The sequence below is a fragment of the Oryctolagus cuniculus genome, chromosome 1 (genome assembly GCF_051225735.1).
Source record: "Oryctolagus cuniculus isolate XC-2025 breed Fujian yellow rabbit chromosome 1, ASM5122573v1, whole genome shotgun sequence".
Classification (NCBI taxonomy): Eukaryota; Metazoa; Chordata; class Mammalia; order Lagomorpha; family Leporidae; genus Oryctolagus; species Oryctolagus cuniculus.
The window spans coordinates 190,719,565-190,734,587 of record NC_142867.1 but is presented as its reverse complement, the minus strand read 5'-3'; the positions used below and the strand labels follow the sequence as shown (position 1 = coordinate 190,734,587).

Below are 15,023 nucleotides of genomic sequence, written 5' to 3'. Positions count from 1 at the left end.
TTAAAAAAGAAGTAACATTCTTAAGATTATTATCTTCCATAATTTCAAGTGAAATGTTTCCTTTTGTTTTAACCTGGCAGGAAAGACAGGTAAAGAGCATCTTACCTCGATGTTCACATGCTCCCAAGAGATTGATGATGTTCGGATGGTGTCCGAGTTTACAAAGAACCTCCAGTTCTCCTGCAAAGTCCCTGTGATCATCCTTGGAGGCATATTCTGGGAAGGAAGTCAAGAGTGTGAACCTTCCTCATTGCAACCTTTAGACAGCTGTCCCCCCACCCCCACCCCCTGGCTCCCCAGGACCTTCAGGTGTACTTGGTCACCACCAGTCTGCAAAACTGTATATGAACCGAAGAGCTTACTCCAAAAGCAGGTTCTCTCCGACTTGGCACTGTTGACTTTGGGCTGGTAATTCCTTGTTATGGGAACTGTCCTACAGATTATTGGATATTTAGTAGCATCCCTATCGCCTACCAACTAGGTACCAGTAGTCCAACCAAGAACATATCCAGACATTGCCAGATATCTCCCAGGGAACTAAATCACTGTGGACGAAAACCACTACTATGTTTTTTTTTTTTTTATTTGAACCCTCAACTGCTCAATGAAATGAATGGTGGAGAGGGAGCTGCCCCGATTTTTAGTTATGACCTATTCCAGCTAAGTCTGCCACTCAAACAGCTGAGGAATAGAACCAAAGTTTTTGATGAAGCACCATCAGTAACGCAGGTACCTGACTTTAATAATTTTAATTTCTTAACAAAACAGGCCTGATCAACAAATCAAATCCCAATGACAGTTTATCAAAGTCACTTTTCAGTAATAGAAATGAGTTGCATTTGTTTCTAGTTTTTGTCCTGCATATCCACCAGCACTTTGAACAGAGAAGGAACTGCTAGGCACAAGACTGAAGAAAGAGAAGGCTACCTGGATGTAGATAGCAACTGATCAGCCTTCTGTCAAGGGCTATATGCTATTACTACAAAGATAACATTGTGGGGATGGATTGCTGGTAGCCATGTGTATACCAGAACATGTTTTGAAATTATAGCCATGTCTCATGGGCAAATGGCAACAATGGAACTTATTAATAGGACATTCCACATTGAATGACCTGTTCATCACACAGTAGCCTCTCAGTGGATCTACCTCTAATAGCTAAAGCCTTAGGAACATACTATTTTAAAGAAATGGCAGAGAGAGAGCGCGAGCTCCCACCCACTCGTTCACTTCCCAAATGCCCACAACCACTGGAGCGGGGCCAGGGTTGAACCACCAGCTGAGAATGTGACTCAGATCTCCAACACAGGGATGGGAACACAATCACTTGAGCTATCACTTGTCATCTCCCGGAGTCTGCATCGGCAGGATGCTGGGATCAGTAGGTAGAGCCAGCGATTGAACCCTGGCACTCTGATACGGAAGGCCAACAGTCCCAACAGCTAGGCTACATGCCTACACCCAGGAATTTTTAAAAAATTAAGTTCTAATTAATGAGATTTTGCCTTAATTTCAATAACTCTCTGCTTTGGATGAATCACTCTGCTCAAAAGTTTTCTTCCCTACTGGCTTTTTAAGCTCTTTTACCTCTTCATATAGCTCAAGATAAAAAATTAGCTTCAGGTCAAAACCCAGTAAAAACTGATTTCATGAGGCTTCAACACTGTCTCCGCTCACTACCCTTAATGCTCTCCAAAACGCCCAAGGCTAAAGTAGAAAAAGAAAAAGGATTTCAGGCTGTTGAGCAAGTTTTTAGTGGTTTTGTTGAATAACCTCACATCCCAAGGAATCGAGACAGTGGCCTTTAAGTGGTTCCTGCCTTGGTATTTACATCCTATCAAAGGCAGCATCACCTTCAGTGGCCCCCAACAGCTACGTCTGACACCAGGCCAACTTGTGGTTTATAGAAGGTAAGGGCACCGAGGACAGTTTGAACAGGAAGTCCAGTCATGTCCCCACCCTAGTGACACGCTATCTGTGCAGACACTGACCTTTCATTCTCTTGATGGCAGCGTCCATCCGTAACCCATCCTTCTTGATGCGTGCCTTAAGCACCTGGCCAAAATTGCCCTCCCCAATCACATCTTGGAATTTGATGTCATTCCAGTCAAGTACTGGATAAATTGTGGGATCCGGGTTGTTCTTGGCCTTCCTGTTCAGGGCCAGAGTTCCTGAGTTGAACTGCACAGCTGGTTCTTCCCTCTGGACAAAAAAATAAAAATAGTTTTGATTTTTTTAAGAATTTTTTTCATCATTCAAAGATATATAATACCTTCTGGTGTAGTCCAGTAAGATTAAAAAAAATTTTAATTACAGAACGTAAGTAGGTTGCATCTCACAAGCCCATTCTGATGAAGCTGCTGGCTGTAAAGCTATGAGGACATAATTCCAGGCTTCAGCAGGAAAATGTGGATTAGCAACATTTGCAAAGGCGGAGGACGATGGCACATGGCATGCATCTGCCAGTCCCAGCTTAGTTACCCTTGAGTTTCCTGCTTTTGTGCAAGGAGCAGGAGTTCAGAACTGGTTTGGAAACTAATAGGGAGAACCCACATGGGTCAAAGGAAGTGTCTCAGAATTTTCCTAGCATCATCATACTCCTGGTCTTTATTTTTTGTTCTCGGTCTCATCCTAAAGCTTAGACAATGGTAAGCCCATTCTGGCTACAGGATGCTCAGGGTAAACCTAGCACAGTGTCTCCTTTTCTCCCAAATTCAAATCGCTGACTGTATTATGAAAAGTACTGGTATCCTGACAAGCTCCAGCAACTCCAGCCCCAACTGTTGGTCCTTCACCAGTGACAGCCAGAGTTGAGCCAGCTCTGGGATGGAGTCAGATAATGAAGCTCCCCTTGCTCTCCTTGAAGGGCACCTTGGACGCTCATATTTAGAAAGAGGTAAACCTGATGTGCATATCTTTGTGCTTGGAGTATTACATTCTGATTCACAGTTTATTAAGCCAGGTACAAATTACTTTCATAGAGATGGAAGCACAGATCAGAGAAGTGTTCAGGCTTTGGTCCACCCAAAAGACCCAAATGGAAAGTCTGTGCTAAACTGATTTTGTGGATCTTTATTAGTGGTCAGAATGCCAGGGGTCATGAACTCTGACTGCAGACTGAGGGGTACCCAGGAGTGGAAGAGACACACATGCATACATTATTATTAAGGGATGAGAGTATTAAGGGAGATGCCAGAAATAGGAATCACAGCTAAAAGGAGGATAATGCAGGAAAACCATAAGCTTTCCTAAAAATAAGAATTTGTAGAGGAAATTGAGAGTGAAAGATAAGAGACCAGGACCAAGATGAGGTCTGGTTTCCTTCATGTCCGTCCTTGCCAAAAGTGTTCAATTCATTCTATTGTGAGATTATTCTACCTATTGACTTATCATGAGGATGACCATACATCTCATTTTGGATTAGTTTCTTGCATAAGTATTAAGCTCATTTACTCTTCACTCTCAAAATTGTTCTGGATTGGACAAGAAGTTACATATGCTATTCATCTCCCATTGCATGATGGAAGCCTAAGACAAGACAAGACTCGCCTAAGGGAAATATTTGCTTTACAAGAAAATGTCCTAGTCCACATCTTTAAGGAGAAGATTCCTGCCTATATGCAGCCTTGCAGTTAACAAGTAAAACAAAGATGAGACACTACCACGTTTTGGAAGGCTTGGGCCATCCTCCTCTGGACGTTGGCCCTCTTCAGTTGCAACATGATCAGAAAGGCCAGCAGCACTGTCAGGCAGGTCATTCCAGCCGAGCCAAGGATGGCTATCAGCAGCATCTTCCCGCCTCCAAGGTCAGCTGGTGCTGTGCAGGAACAAAAGCAACAGCAGCTGGGTTAGTTGGTAGAGAGGCCAAGACCGTCAGTGGGAGATGACGTAGCGTTATGGGAATGCAGTGACAGCCCTACCCCTGCCACCTGAACACTGAGTAACCTGGGGCAACTCATTTAGTTTCTGAAATTCAGTAAAGATGTATCTGACTCAGAGGGTTGGTGTTACATCTTTTAAAAATAGTTGTCAGCCGGCGCCGCGGCTCACTAGGCTAATCCTCCACCTGGCGCCGCCACACCAGGTTCTAGTCCCAGTCGGGGCGCCGGATTCTGTCCTGGTTGCCCCTCTTCCAGGCCAGCTCTCTGCTGTGGCCCGGGAGTGCAGTGGAGGATGGCCCAAGTGCTTGGGCCCTGCACCCCATGGGAGACCAGGAGAAGCACCTGGCTCCTGCCTTCGGATCAGCGCGGTGCGCCGGTTGCAGTGCGCCAGCTGTGGCGGCCATTGGAGGGTGAACTAACCGCAAAGGAAGACCTTTCTCCCTGTCTCTCTCTCTCACTATCCGCTCTGTCAAAAAAATAAAAAAAAATAAATAAAAAATAAATAAAAAAAAATAGTTGTCAAGGGGGTCGGTGCTGTGGCATAGCGGGTAAACCACAGCCTGCAGTGCCAGCAGTCCCTATGGGCGCCAGTTTGAGCCCTGGCTGCTCCACTTCTGTGGCCTGGGAGAGGAACAGAAAATGGCCTAAGTCCTTGGGCCCTTGCATCCACGTGGGAGACCCAGAAGCAGCTCTTGGCTCCTGGCTTTGAATCAGTGAAGCTCCAGCATTGTGGCCAACTGGAGAGTGAACTAGCGGATGGAAGACCTCGCTCTCTGCTTCTCCTCCTCTCTGTGTAACTCTGACTTTCAAATAAATAAATAAGTCTTTAAAAAAATTTGTAAATTTACTTTAAAAAAAGATTATTTGAAAGAGTTACAGAGAGGCAGAGAGAGAGAGAGAGAGAGAGAGGGAATCTTCCATCCACTGGTTCACTCTCCAAATGGCCACAATGGTCGGAGCTGGGCTGATCTGAAGTGAGGAGCCTGTAGCTTCTTCTGGTCTCCCACATGGGTACAGGGGCCCAAGGACTTGGGCCATTTTTACTGCTTTCTTAGGCCATTAGCAGAGAGTTGAATCAGAAGCGAAGCAGCCAGGACTTGAACCAGCACCATGTGGGAGGCTGGCACTGCAGGTGGCGTAGTTGCCTACTACAACACAGCGACGGCCCGACAAAGGCACTTGTAGAACAGCAATGTGTTAAGCATTAGTTGCTGTCGTTTGTTCAACTTTTATTTCCGAGTAGAGGTCTAAGCAGATGATTGTTATTGAGTAGTAGTGAGAATAACTAACGTATGACTTAGAGTGACTCAACTTCCCTGCCCCTTAATTTCCTCACCTGGAAATGCTTCAAAGTTCCGTGATGCTAAGAGCTCAGAATTTGTAAGATATTCACAGGAGAGAGGGAAAAGAATGGGGTAATGGAAGAGGAAGAAAGGAAAATAAAGTAGGAAAAATATTAAATTTAGGGCTCAGGCTAAAATAAATGATATGGTCTTGGGCAGCTGTTTATGGGACAGTGAGTTAAACCACTACTGGGGATGCTTACATCCCATACTGGAGTACATGGGATTGTACTTCCTGATACTACACCTGAAAGGCAGAAGATAATGGTCCTGCCACAATGTATGCATACAGGGATATCTGGAATGTTGAGGGGCTTTTGATTTTGTCTTTTGAAAAATATTTTCTTGGAGCCAGCATCATGATATAACAAGTTAAGCCACTACCTGCAATGTGGGCATCCTATACAGGCACTGGTTCCTGTCCCTGCTGCTCTTCTTCTAATCCATCTCCCTGCTAACAGCCCAGGAAAAACAGCAGCACATGGCCCAAGTGCGTGGGCCCTTGCCACCCACATGGGAGACCAGAAAGATCCTCCTGGCTTTGGTCTGGTCCAGCCCTGGCCATTGCGGCCAGCTGGGGAGTAAACCAGCAGGTGAAAGATCCCTATCTCTCTTTTTCTAACTCTGCCTTTCAAACAAAATAAATCTTCAAAAAATATGTTTTCTTTGTATTTTATGTATAGCATGGATTTAGGGCCTACATTTTATCAAAATACAAGTTATAAAAATGATGCATCTTTTTAGACTATGATCTGGAAGATATATATTTAATTGGCAGACATCTTTCTGTAAACATTTCAAAGGTGTTCCAAAGAACCAGTATTGAAAACCCAGTTTATTTTTTTGACCCCTAGGTAATCAGATAGGAAAACCAAAAAGTTTTTAGAACTGTGATATTCTTTGAAAAAGTCCAAATTATGACTTTACAAAATTTATCTCTCAATCTACTGTTCTTGTATGACAAACAAGGGCATGCTGTGTTTGGTGCTCCAGAAGGACCTCCCCAGGAGCTTCCTCTCCGTGGGCCGGGGATTGGTGTTGGTTATGGAGATCTAAAAAACTGGGTCATGAAAACACAAGACAACTCAGAACAGCACAGTATCATGCAAGTTGACAGAGGAGCTCATTTGAATAAGAATGGAGTGTGGTTCTTGGAACCATCCACTTAAGCACCCATCCCCAGAAGTTGGTTCCATATTCTTCTTCCTCCACACAATCTAAATTCTAATTGCTTGGAGTTTCCTTATGTTACTGGATGAGCATACTGATAAGCTAGTTTATTCTAAGGGCTAATAATAGAAAATGGGTCAGCAGGGTAACTTCCCAGGGACATTTTGATTCAAGGGCCGATTTAGAGATGGTATACCTTATCATGAATTACATTAGGCCAAGTGAATTACATTCCATGACATACATATTGGATAAATATCTTAGGACAGTAGGGCTTTTTCTGATGCTCTCCAAAAATAATCCTGTCAAGACTTATCTCGTCTACCAACCTTGAGATTCTGGGAGTGTCATCAGTTCATGAGAAAAGGCTGGGTTACTTGAACCTATGTTGTTCTCTGCAAACATGTCCACCTGGTAGGCCGTTTCCGGCTCAAGGCCCTTGAGCTGATACTGAGTGATGGTGGCATTCTTGATCTTCACGTCAATGTGCTGGTCTTCATTCTTGCCTTGAACCTTGTAACGGATGATAATAGAAGAAATAGAATAGCCATCCAATATTGTCCAAGATATCACAGCTGAGGAGTCAGTGATGTTGGAAATCTTGATGTTTTCTGGTTGAGGAGGGACAACTAGAAATAGAAAAAGAATCATTTAATTAATACTCAGGTGATTATGCTTTTGTGAGGTAGTTCATGTCAGCTTATGAATGCCAAATATGTGTTTTCTCAGATGGTGATTTTAAAACAGCTGGAGTTAGTTGTCAGTGGCTACTGAACTCCATGCAGACCTGAAAGGGTGGCAATATAAGAAAATGGCAAAACTCAGATCACCTTGACCTCAGAAATTGTTACGCCACAAACCCATACACACTTTTTGATGCTTAAAAGAATGGAATGATTATGACAGCTGGCATTTATGTAGTGCTTACAGTATATAAAGCATTGTTCTAGGCCTTTCAATATATTAACTCTGTCTTTCTAGCAGTATCATCAAAAGTATTAAAAATCAGAGAAGTTAAGAGACAAGACACAGCTAAGAGTCAAGGACACAGCTATTAAGAACAAACAGGAGGGGCTGGCGCCATGGCTCACTTGGTTAATCCTCTGCCTGCGGCACCAGCATCCCATCTGGGCACTGGTTCTAATCCTGGCTGCTCCTCTTCCAATCCCACTCTCTGCTGTGGCCTGGGAAAGCAGAAGATGGCCCAAGTCCTTGGGCCCCTGCACCCACGTGGGAGACTGGGAAGAAGCACCTGGCTCCTGGCTTCTGATTGGTGCAGCTCTATCGCTGTGGCCATGGGGAGTGAACCAACAGATGGAAGACCTTTCTGTCTCTCCCTATCTGTAACTCTACCTCTCAAATAAGTAAATAAAATATTTTTTAAAAAAAAGAACAAAAAGGAGCCCACTCCTGACAGGCTGCTTTCATAGCCCTTAGACTTGGCTACTATGTTGTATGGCTTGTCTTTCCCCAAGGGCATTTATGGAGCAGTAGGAAAATTAATGTGTACAGGAGAAAGTGTTAAAGGGATTTGGGGAAAATGAGATCACATTCTATTCAAGGGCATAAGCAGGAGGTGAAAGAGATGCTTTGGGGTTTTCCAGGTATGGAGATGCATCCGTGCTTTCTCACCCAAACTTCTTTCTTAAAAGGCACAGGCTAGAAGGAAGTCTGTGGCATGAGAAGGCCTAAAGTTACTGCCTCCGCCCCCCAAAAAATGACTCCCAGGCCTTTCCCTTAATATTAACAGTACCTTACGTTTGTGAGGCTGTTTATAATGTGCTTCCATACTCAGACTCTCTTGATCCTTATAACCACATAGGCAGGTAGCAAAGTAGTGCCAAGATCTTTACCATCAAAAATTTAAAGATGAGAAGACGACTTCAAAAATTTAAGGGACTTTTAATGGTCCTAATGGGCAACTAGTAGACCCAGGCTGTTTTACTCCATATACCTCTATCTTACTGTGTGAAAGTTACTGCAAAATAGAACCTTAGGGAAATGTCTTGAGGTAAATTCTTTCTATTCTAAATTCTCAAAGACTCTTATTCATTCTAAACTTACTCTTCCCATTACATTGGTTCCCCATGTCATATTCCTTAAGCTACACTGACAACTTACAAGAGTTAGATACTGGATTCAGAGATTGCCAAATCTGATTGTTAACTTCTATGTCTAGAATGTGGTAAATTGTCTATAGTCACAGTTAATTAATCAGCGATATATCTTCATTTCTTTTGCATCTAGTACCAATTTTTGTATGTTTTTATACAAATCTAAAATAACCATCTTAACCACAAGGAGACTGCAGAGTACTAGGGATACTAACATTTTCAGATTACTATAGACATTTTATATGTGTATGGCTGTGCCTCAAAAAAGTTCAACTTCCTAAATCAGTGGTCTTCTAAATTTGTCACAAAAAAAGCAGTGACTTACAGACATCTGCTAGAATAATGAATATAATTTTGGTGCTAAAAATCAAATTTACATCTACCAATGGATCCATCTTCTGCATGAAAGGAGTTACCTTTGGAGATAGCCCAGTGCACCCTGTGGTTTAGCCTAGATCTGCTGACTAGATCGACCTATGTTTTATCTGTTCCCTAGATGAGTCCAACATGGATTCTAAAACACTTTAGGAAACACTAACCAGACCTCAACAATTTAGATATGGGATGGCGTTGCTAAAAGAATCTCTCCAAGAACACAACTTGCTTTAAATCAGTTGGTTTTCAACTCAAAGAGACAAATGGATGATACTGTGTTGGAGGGAGGACTGAAATGCAACTTAGAATCTTAACCCCCATGACTTAATAGCTGTGTAAAACTGGGCAAGGTACTCTCCTATACACTCAGCCTCATCATCTGTTATATTTGATGATAATTCTTATTCTGCTCTCCTTATTGTCATTTTAAGGGTCAAATATTCTACAGGTAAATGTCTTAAACAGTAAACATTATAAACATAATTTTTCACATGTTTGGAGCTATATGCCAAATCTAATTCATTCCGTCTTCACTTAGACTAGATGGAATTACTACTTTATAAAATTAAATGCTTTATAACTAGAAGCATTAATTTTAGTTCTGAACAATATATGCAAGATCAGTTCATGATAATACATAATTCTAAATATGTCAGTTAAAATTTAAGTGTTCTCATTCATATAATCCTTGCCCCAATATCCTGACCCTGGAGGAACCAAATCCTGCACTGACACTCTCAGCTCCCTACCTCTACTCCCAGAATAAACTCCCCTCAAATTCCACATAATCACTCAATGCAAGTGCACTTCCAGTGACAAATTTTAAGAAAGGTAATATTTACATAGAATAGCAAATGAACACCTGAGATAATTATTAAAAAGAAAACAGTAATTCATCCCATAGTTAAAGACACTTCAGAAACCTATAGTTACTTTAAATTTGCTGGAAATGCTACAAGCAGAGAACAGGACACTCGGAAATAGATACAAAATCAATACAAGAACTTGACAGATACAGAAAGCATCACAAGTCACTAGGCAGCCTATTCACGTGGTGGCATTGGGATCATTGGCTTGACATATGTATTTTTTTCTTATTTTTTTAAAGATTTATTTATTTATTTAAAGTCAAAGTTACACTGAGAGAGAGAAGGAGAGAGAGAGAGATGGATATATAGAGAGAAGCAGGGGGAGGGAGGGAGAGAGAGGTCTTCCATCTGATGGTTCACTCCTCATTTGGCAGCAATGACCGGAGCTGTGCTGATCTGAAGCCAGGAGCTAGTAGGAGCTTCCTCCAGGTATCCCACATGGGTGGACGGCCCAAGGACTTGGGCCATCCTCCACTGCTTTCCCAGGCCACAGCAGAGAGCTGGATCGGAAGAGGAGCAGCCGGGACTAGAACGGGTGCCCATATGGGATGCCGGCGCCTCAGGCCAGGGCATTAACCCGCTGTGCCACAGCACTGGCCCTGGCTTGACATATGTAAGTAAAATTAGAAATAATCAAATACCATACCCAAAATAACAGTATTTACTTAAAGTCTTAACTATGTAAAACAAAACACTGAAACAAACTAGAATAAACAGAGAATATACTTATGACTTTGATAAGAAATAACTCAAAAACACAAAAAACTACAAACTCTAAAGGTAGATATTGACAGGTCTGATTGTACCAAGATGCAAAATGTCTCTGGGGTCAAATACACCACAAACAAGGTTATACATTTGCAATGCAAGTAACAAAATTAGTTCCCAGATTATATAAGCAATTTTTATAAATCAGTAAGAAAACCTACAACAAATGGGTCAAGTATTTCAACAAGTGTATGAGTACTGAGGGAAAAAAAAAAGGAAATCCAAATGACCAATAAGCATAAGAGGCTCAACTTTGCTGTTAAAAATGAAATACATTTTTTGCTTTGAGACTGGCAAAAGTAAAAAGGCCTATCAAGTGATAGATACAAGACAAGGACATAGATACAGAGATGGGCACAGGGGAAACAGTGCTTTACTACACTCCTGGACATGGTACACATCGAGTAGCCACTTCAGAGGGAAATAACTTGTGGACATATTGCATAGAAAAGCTCTCAACTCTGTACATAGAGACATGTACAAGGAAGACCACTATATTTTTGTTCAGGTTAGTAAAAAAAAATGAATACTTTAAATGTCCATCAAAAAGGGAATAAATGTCATGCTATATTCATAAGAAAATACTATGCAGAAGTTTAAAGATGTATATCAATCAGATCTAAATAAATTAATGTATAAAATATTTATTCAAAAGAATGATATATACTCATTTGTATACCTATATGTCCATATACATTAAAACAATACACCAGTGAATGGAAAGATACATAAACTCATAATCTGGTTGTCTCTGGGGAGAAGGGAATAGAAACGGAGCAGAGGTGATGGTCACGGGTGATTTTGATACACCTGTTTTCCCTTTCACAGGTCAAGAAAATGGCCCAGTCCTGGCTGTTGTGGCCCTTTGGAGAGTAAACCAGCAGACAGAATGTGGATTCTCCACTCCCCCACCCCCACCCAAAAAAAAAAAAAAAAAACTCCGCCTTTCAAATAAATCTTGAAAAAACTTGCCATAAACTGACATAACAGTTCCAACCCTCAGGAGTCACTTATACCATCTAGAGGGGCTGGAAAACCCTGAGCCTGTTCCCACACCTTTTCCTAAGGAGGCTTGGAACCAACTTTGGGCATTGGCAAGAGATCCTGACAGTAGTGATAGCTGGTGTGGCCAGAATTATCTCCTCTTTCCAAGGGCTTCAAAGTGTGTAGGTGCAGTTCTCATTTTACTACTGCAAATAAACCCAAAAAGGTCTAACTAATTTTTTTTTTTTTTGACAGGCAGAGTGGACAGTGAGAGAGAGAGAGAGACAGAGAGAAAGGTCTTCCTTTGCCGTTGGTTCACCCTCCAAATGGCCGCCGCGGCCGGCGCGCTGATCCAATGGCAGGAGCCAGGAGCCAGGTGCTTTTCCTGGTCTCCCATGGTGTGCAGGGCCCAAGCACCTGGGCCATCCTCCACTGCACTCCCTGGCCACAGCAGAGGGCTGGCCTGGAAGAGGGGCAACCGGGACAGAATCCGGCGCCCCAACCGGGACTAGAACCCGGTGTGCCGGCGCCGCTAGGTGGAGGATTAGCCTAGTGAGCCGCGGCACCGGCCGGTCTAACTAATTTTAAGTGACACTCTGAAGCAAATAAAAGCATGGTATCTTGAAAGACAAGTCATTTTATTGCTCTCCAATATATACATTAACTTCATGAATTGTCTGCTATGAACGGTTTTCAAGCAAACTTATTTGTCTTTTAAGATTAGGAAAGACCCCCTGTACTTAAATCAGCATCATGTGCATAAAGATTTACAATAATCCTTAAAAACTGTCCTAGAGGCTTATTAACCAAGTCTTAGACAACCTTATTCATGTTACTAACTTACTTAATAAACAAGCAAAAGTACATTTTTCAGTCTTACCTGAATCATTGCCCATTCAAATGCAGCTCTCTTGTACATTAAGGAGATTAAAATGATTAAGAGGGGCGGGGCAGTAGTTAGCCACCACTCACAACTTACCACCTTCCATGATTTCTAAGGAGCAGTCTTGAAGCTAAGTCCCAGTGGCAGTAGCCAAGTGCAGTTCAGGTGAGGCTGGGGCAGCACAAGTTACTTACTGTCGCTAAGGGTCCAGGCAGTGAGATCTTCACTCCATTCCCCCTGGGCCTTAGTGTTGACTCTGGCTCGCACCACATACTGCTCCCGAGGGTGTAAATTGTTAAGCAGCACTGAAGTCAAGTTGCCTGGCACTTTAATATTCTGCTGATCACTTTTTATTTGCACAGATCTCCTCTCCACTTCAACGTAAAAGTCATCCTCAGAGCTTGGAAATATTGGTTGCCAGGTCAGATTTAGAGTGGTCTGACTTTTGGGTAGGAGGATGAGACCTTGTGGAGGAGGGAGTCCTAGGAAAAATAAGAAAAGTCAGTGCCTTTACATGGAGTGGAGGCAATGGTGGGCCCAAAGAACAGCTTTAGAGAATAAAACACAACTCAACATGCTGTAAAAGAAACATGAGCTAGCAGCCATAAAGTACACTTTTCCGTATCAAAGTATCGATTATTAAAATAGATCTAATATGCTATTTGAGCACAACAGGAGCACAACCCTCTTGGAGAGTAACTTGGAACTATTTTTTCAAAAGCCCTAGAAATGATCATATAGTTTGGCCCTAATATCTGACTACAGGATTTATCCTATAGAGAAACACCAAAGGAAGAGAAAAGACAAGGACATGAAGTTGTTCCTTATATCATTATTTGTAGAGATCCCAAGATGGCTGAATAGGGAAAAGATGTGCTGATTTTGACAGGGGGAAGACAGCAGAAGAAAAGCAGTGGAAGTGCATTCCCAGGGGAGAGTTGGAGAGACGTTTGCAGTAGAAATTCTACCGAAGGAAGAGGGATGCTGTGGACCAGCTTGGAAAGTGCAGATCTAGCAGGGACACCGGCCATGGCCCCATAGCCAAGGGCTGGAGACACCAGCTCTGGAGAGCAAGGCGAGAGCAGACTGTGGCAGCCCATGTCACTGGTGACACTGCCCGAGGGAGAATCTCGTGGACCACAGTGAGTCCAGCCTAAAGCCCGAGCAGGGAGCAGAGTACCCACCTAACCCAGTGAAGAAAAAGCACAATTCTTTCTCCTCACCCCCCCATAAGGGCACCTTGCAACCAGCACGGAGCAGGCACCATCTTGACGCCAGCAGAGGCAGCCCTGGCTCTTGCATGCAAACCGGGGCATTTAACCACAGGGTAACATTTTCCCGACTTTGAGTCTGACTGGAGGGTTGACAGGGACGTAGGCATCCATTTAGGATTGTGAGGTGCTCCCATCCTCACAACCTATCACAGGCTCCAGGGCTCAAACTGCCAAGGTACAGCACCCACATCCAGCTGGCTCTGGGAACATCACTGCTCTCTCTGTGACGGGCAGGCTTGCGGAGCTGAGAGCCAATCCCCTGCACCCCTGACTGGAAGCCGTGCAGACTGTGACTGTGGGAATCCTGTGGCTGCATGATAGGGCATGGGGTGCAGCTGGGTCTTTGAGCAATCACTGCGTCTGGTGTCAGAGGCTCAGAGCTCCCTGACTGTCTGGGGAGGGTCACTGCAGAGGGTTCGGTGCTCACACTGAAGACTACACAGATCCTTTGTGTGATACGTGCACTTGCGTGGGTGAGGGGTCTACCCACTGAGGCCTACCCCAGGGCATTAATCACCTTGGAAGAGAAGAGGCGAGGTTGTGATTACACCAATAAGTGTGATCATACCCTCCCCCCTGCAGATAATAGAAGACATCCAACCCAGCCCACTTGGGTGTCACCCTGGATTCTCGTCCCACCCTGGACCATTGACCAGAGATTTCTGGCCCCACCCAGCACATGCCTCTGGGTATTCCCTGAAGGAGCTGACACTCCACTAAGCCACGAAAGCATAGTTCAAAAATAAAAGCCATCAGAGGAGAAAACAGGCAAGTATTTCCACAACAAAGTGTTAAAAGAGACGATGGCATTAAATGATGATGAAGGGATCAATTCAACAGGAAGATGTGACTATAATAAATGTTTATGCACCCAATGGCAGGGTGCCCTATTTAAAACAAATGTTAAGGGATCTAAAGGGAGACATAGACTCCAATACAATAGTAATGGGGGACTTCAAAACCCCACTTTCATCAATGGACAGGTCAACTAGACAGAAAATCAATAAAGAAATGAGAGCTAATCCACATTATGGACCAAATGGACCTAAGAGGTATCCAGAGAACATTTCATCCCACAGTTGAAGAATACATGTCCTTTTTATCAGTACATGGAAACTTCTCTAAGACAGACCAGACCATATGCTGAGGACATAAAGTAAGTTCAAGAACATTTTTTAAAAATTGAAATCATTCTGTGTATCTTTTCTGATCACAATGGAATGAAGCTAGAAATTAACAAGTTGTCTAGAAAATATGTAAATACATGGAGACTGAACAACATGCTCCTGAATGAACAGTGGCTCACGGAAGAATCAAAAAATTCCCAGAAATGAAGATGACAATACAACATATCAAAGCTTA

The 15,023-nt window shown here is 43.0% G+C and overlaps 1 protein-coding gene across 2 annotated transcripts in view; it reads right to left on the bottom strand.

Moving 5' to 3' along the window:
• Positions 1-15,023, bottom strand: part of TEK (TEK receptor tyrosine kinase) — a 129,443-nt gene that overhangs the window by 12,861 nt on the left and 101,559 nt on the right. Inside the window, exons 12-16 of one of the 2 annotated variants that reach the window (XM_051844874.3) lie at positions 12,582-12,869; positions 6,724-7,023; positions 3,666-3,817; positions 1,992-2,202; positions 106-216 (exon numbers count right to left, since the gene is read on the bottom strand). In XM_051844874.3, coding sequence (XP_051700834.3) covers positions 106-216; positions 1,992-2,202; positions 3,666-3,817; positions 6,724-7,023; positions 12,582-12,869 — 1,062 coding nt within the window. Of the gene's footprint in view, positions 1-105; positions 217-1,991; positions 2,203-3,662; positions 3,818-6,723; positions 7,024-12,581; positions 12,870-15,023 lie in introns of both variants that reach the window. The other variant, XM_051844873.3, reaches the window with a different exon arrangement.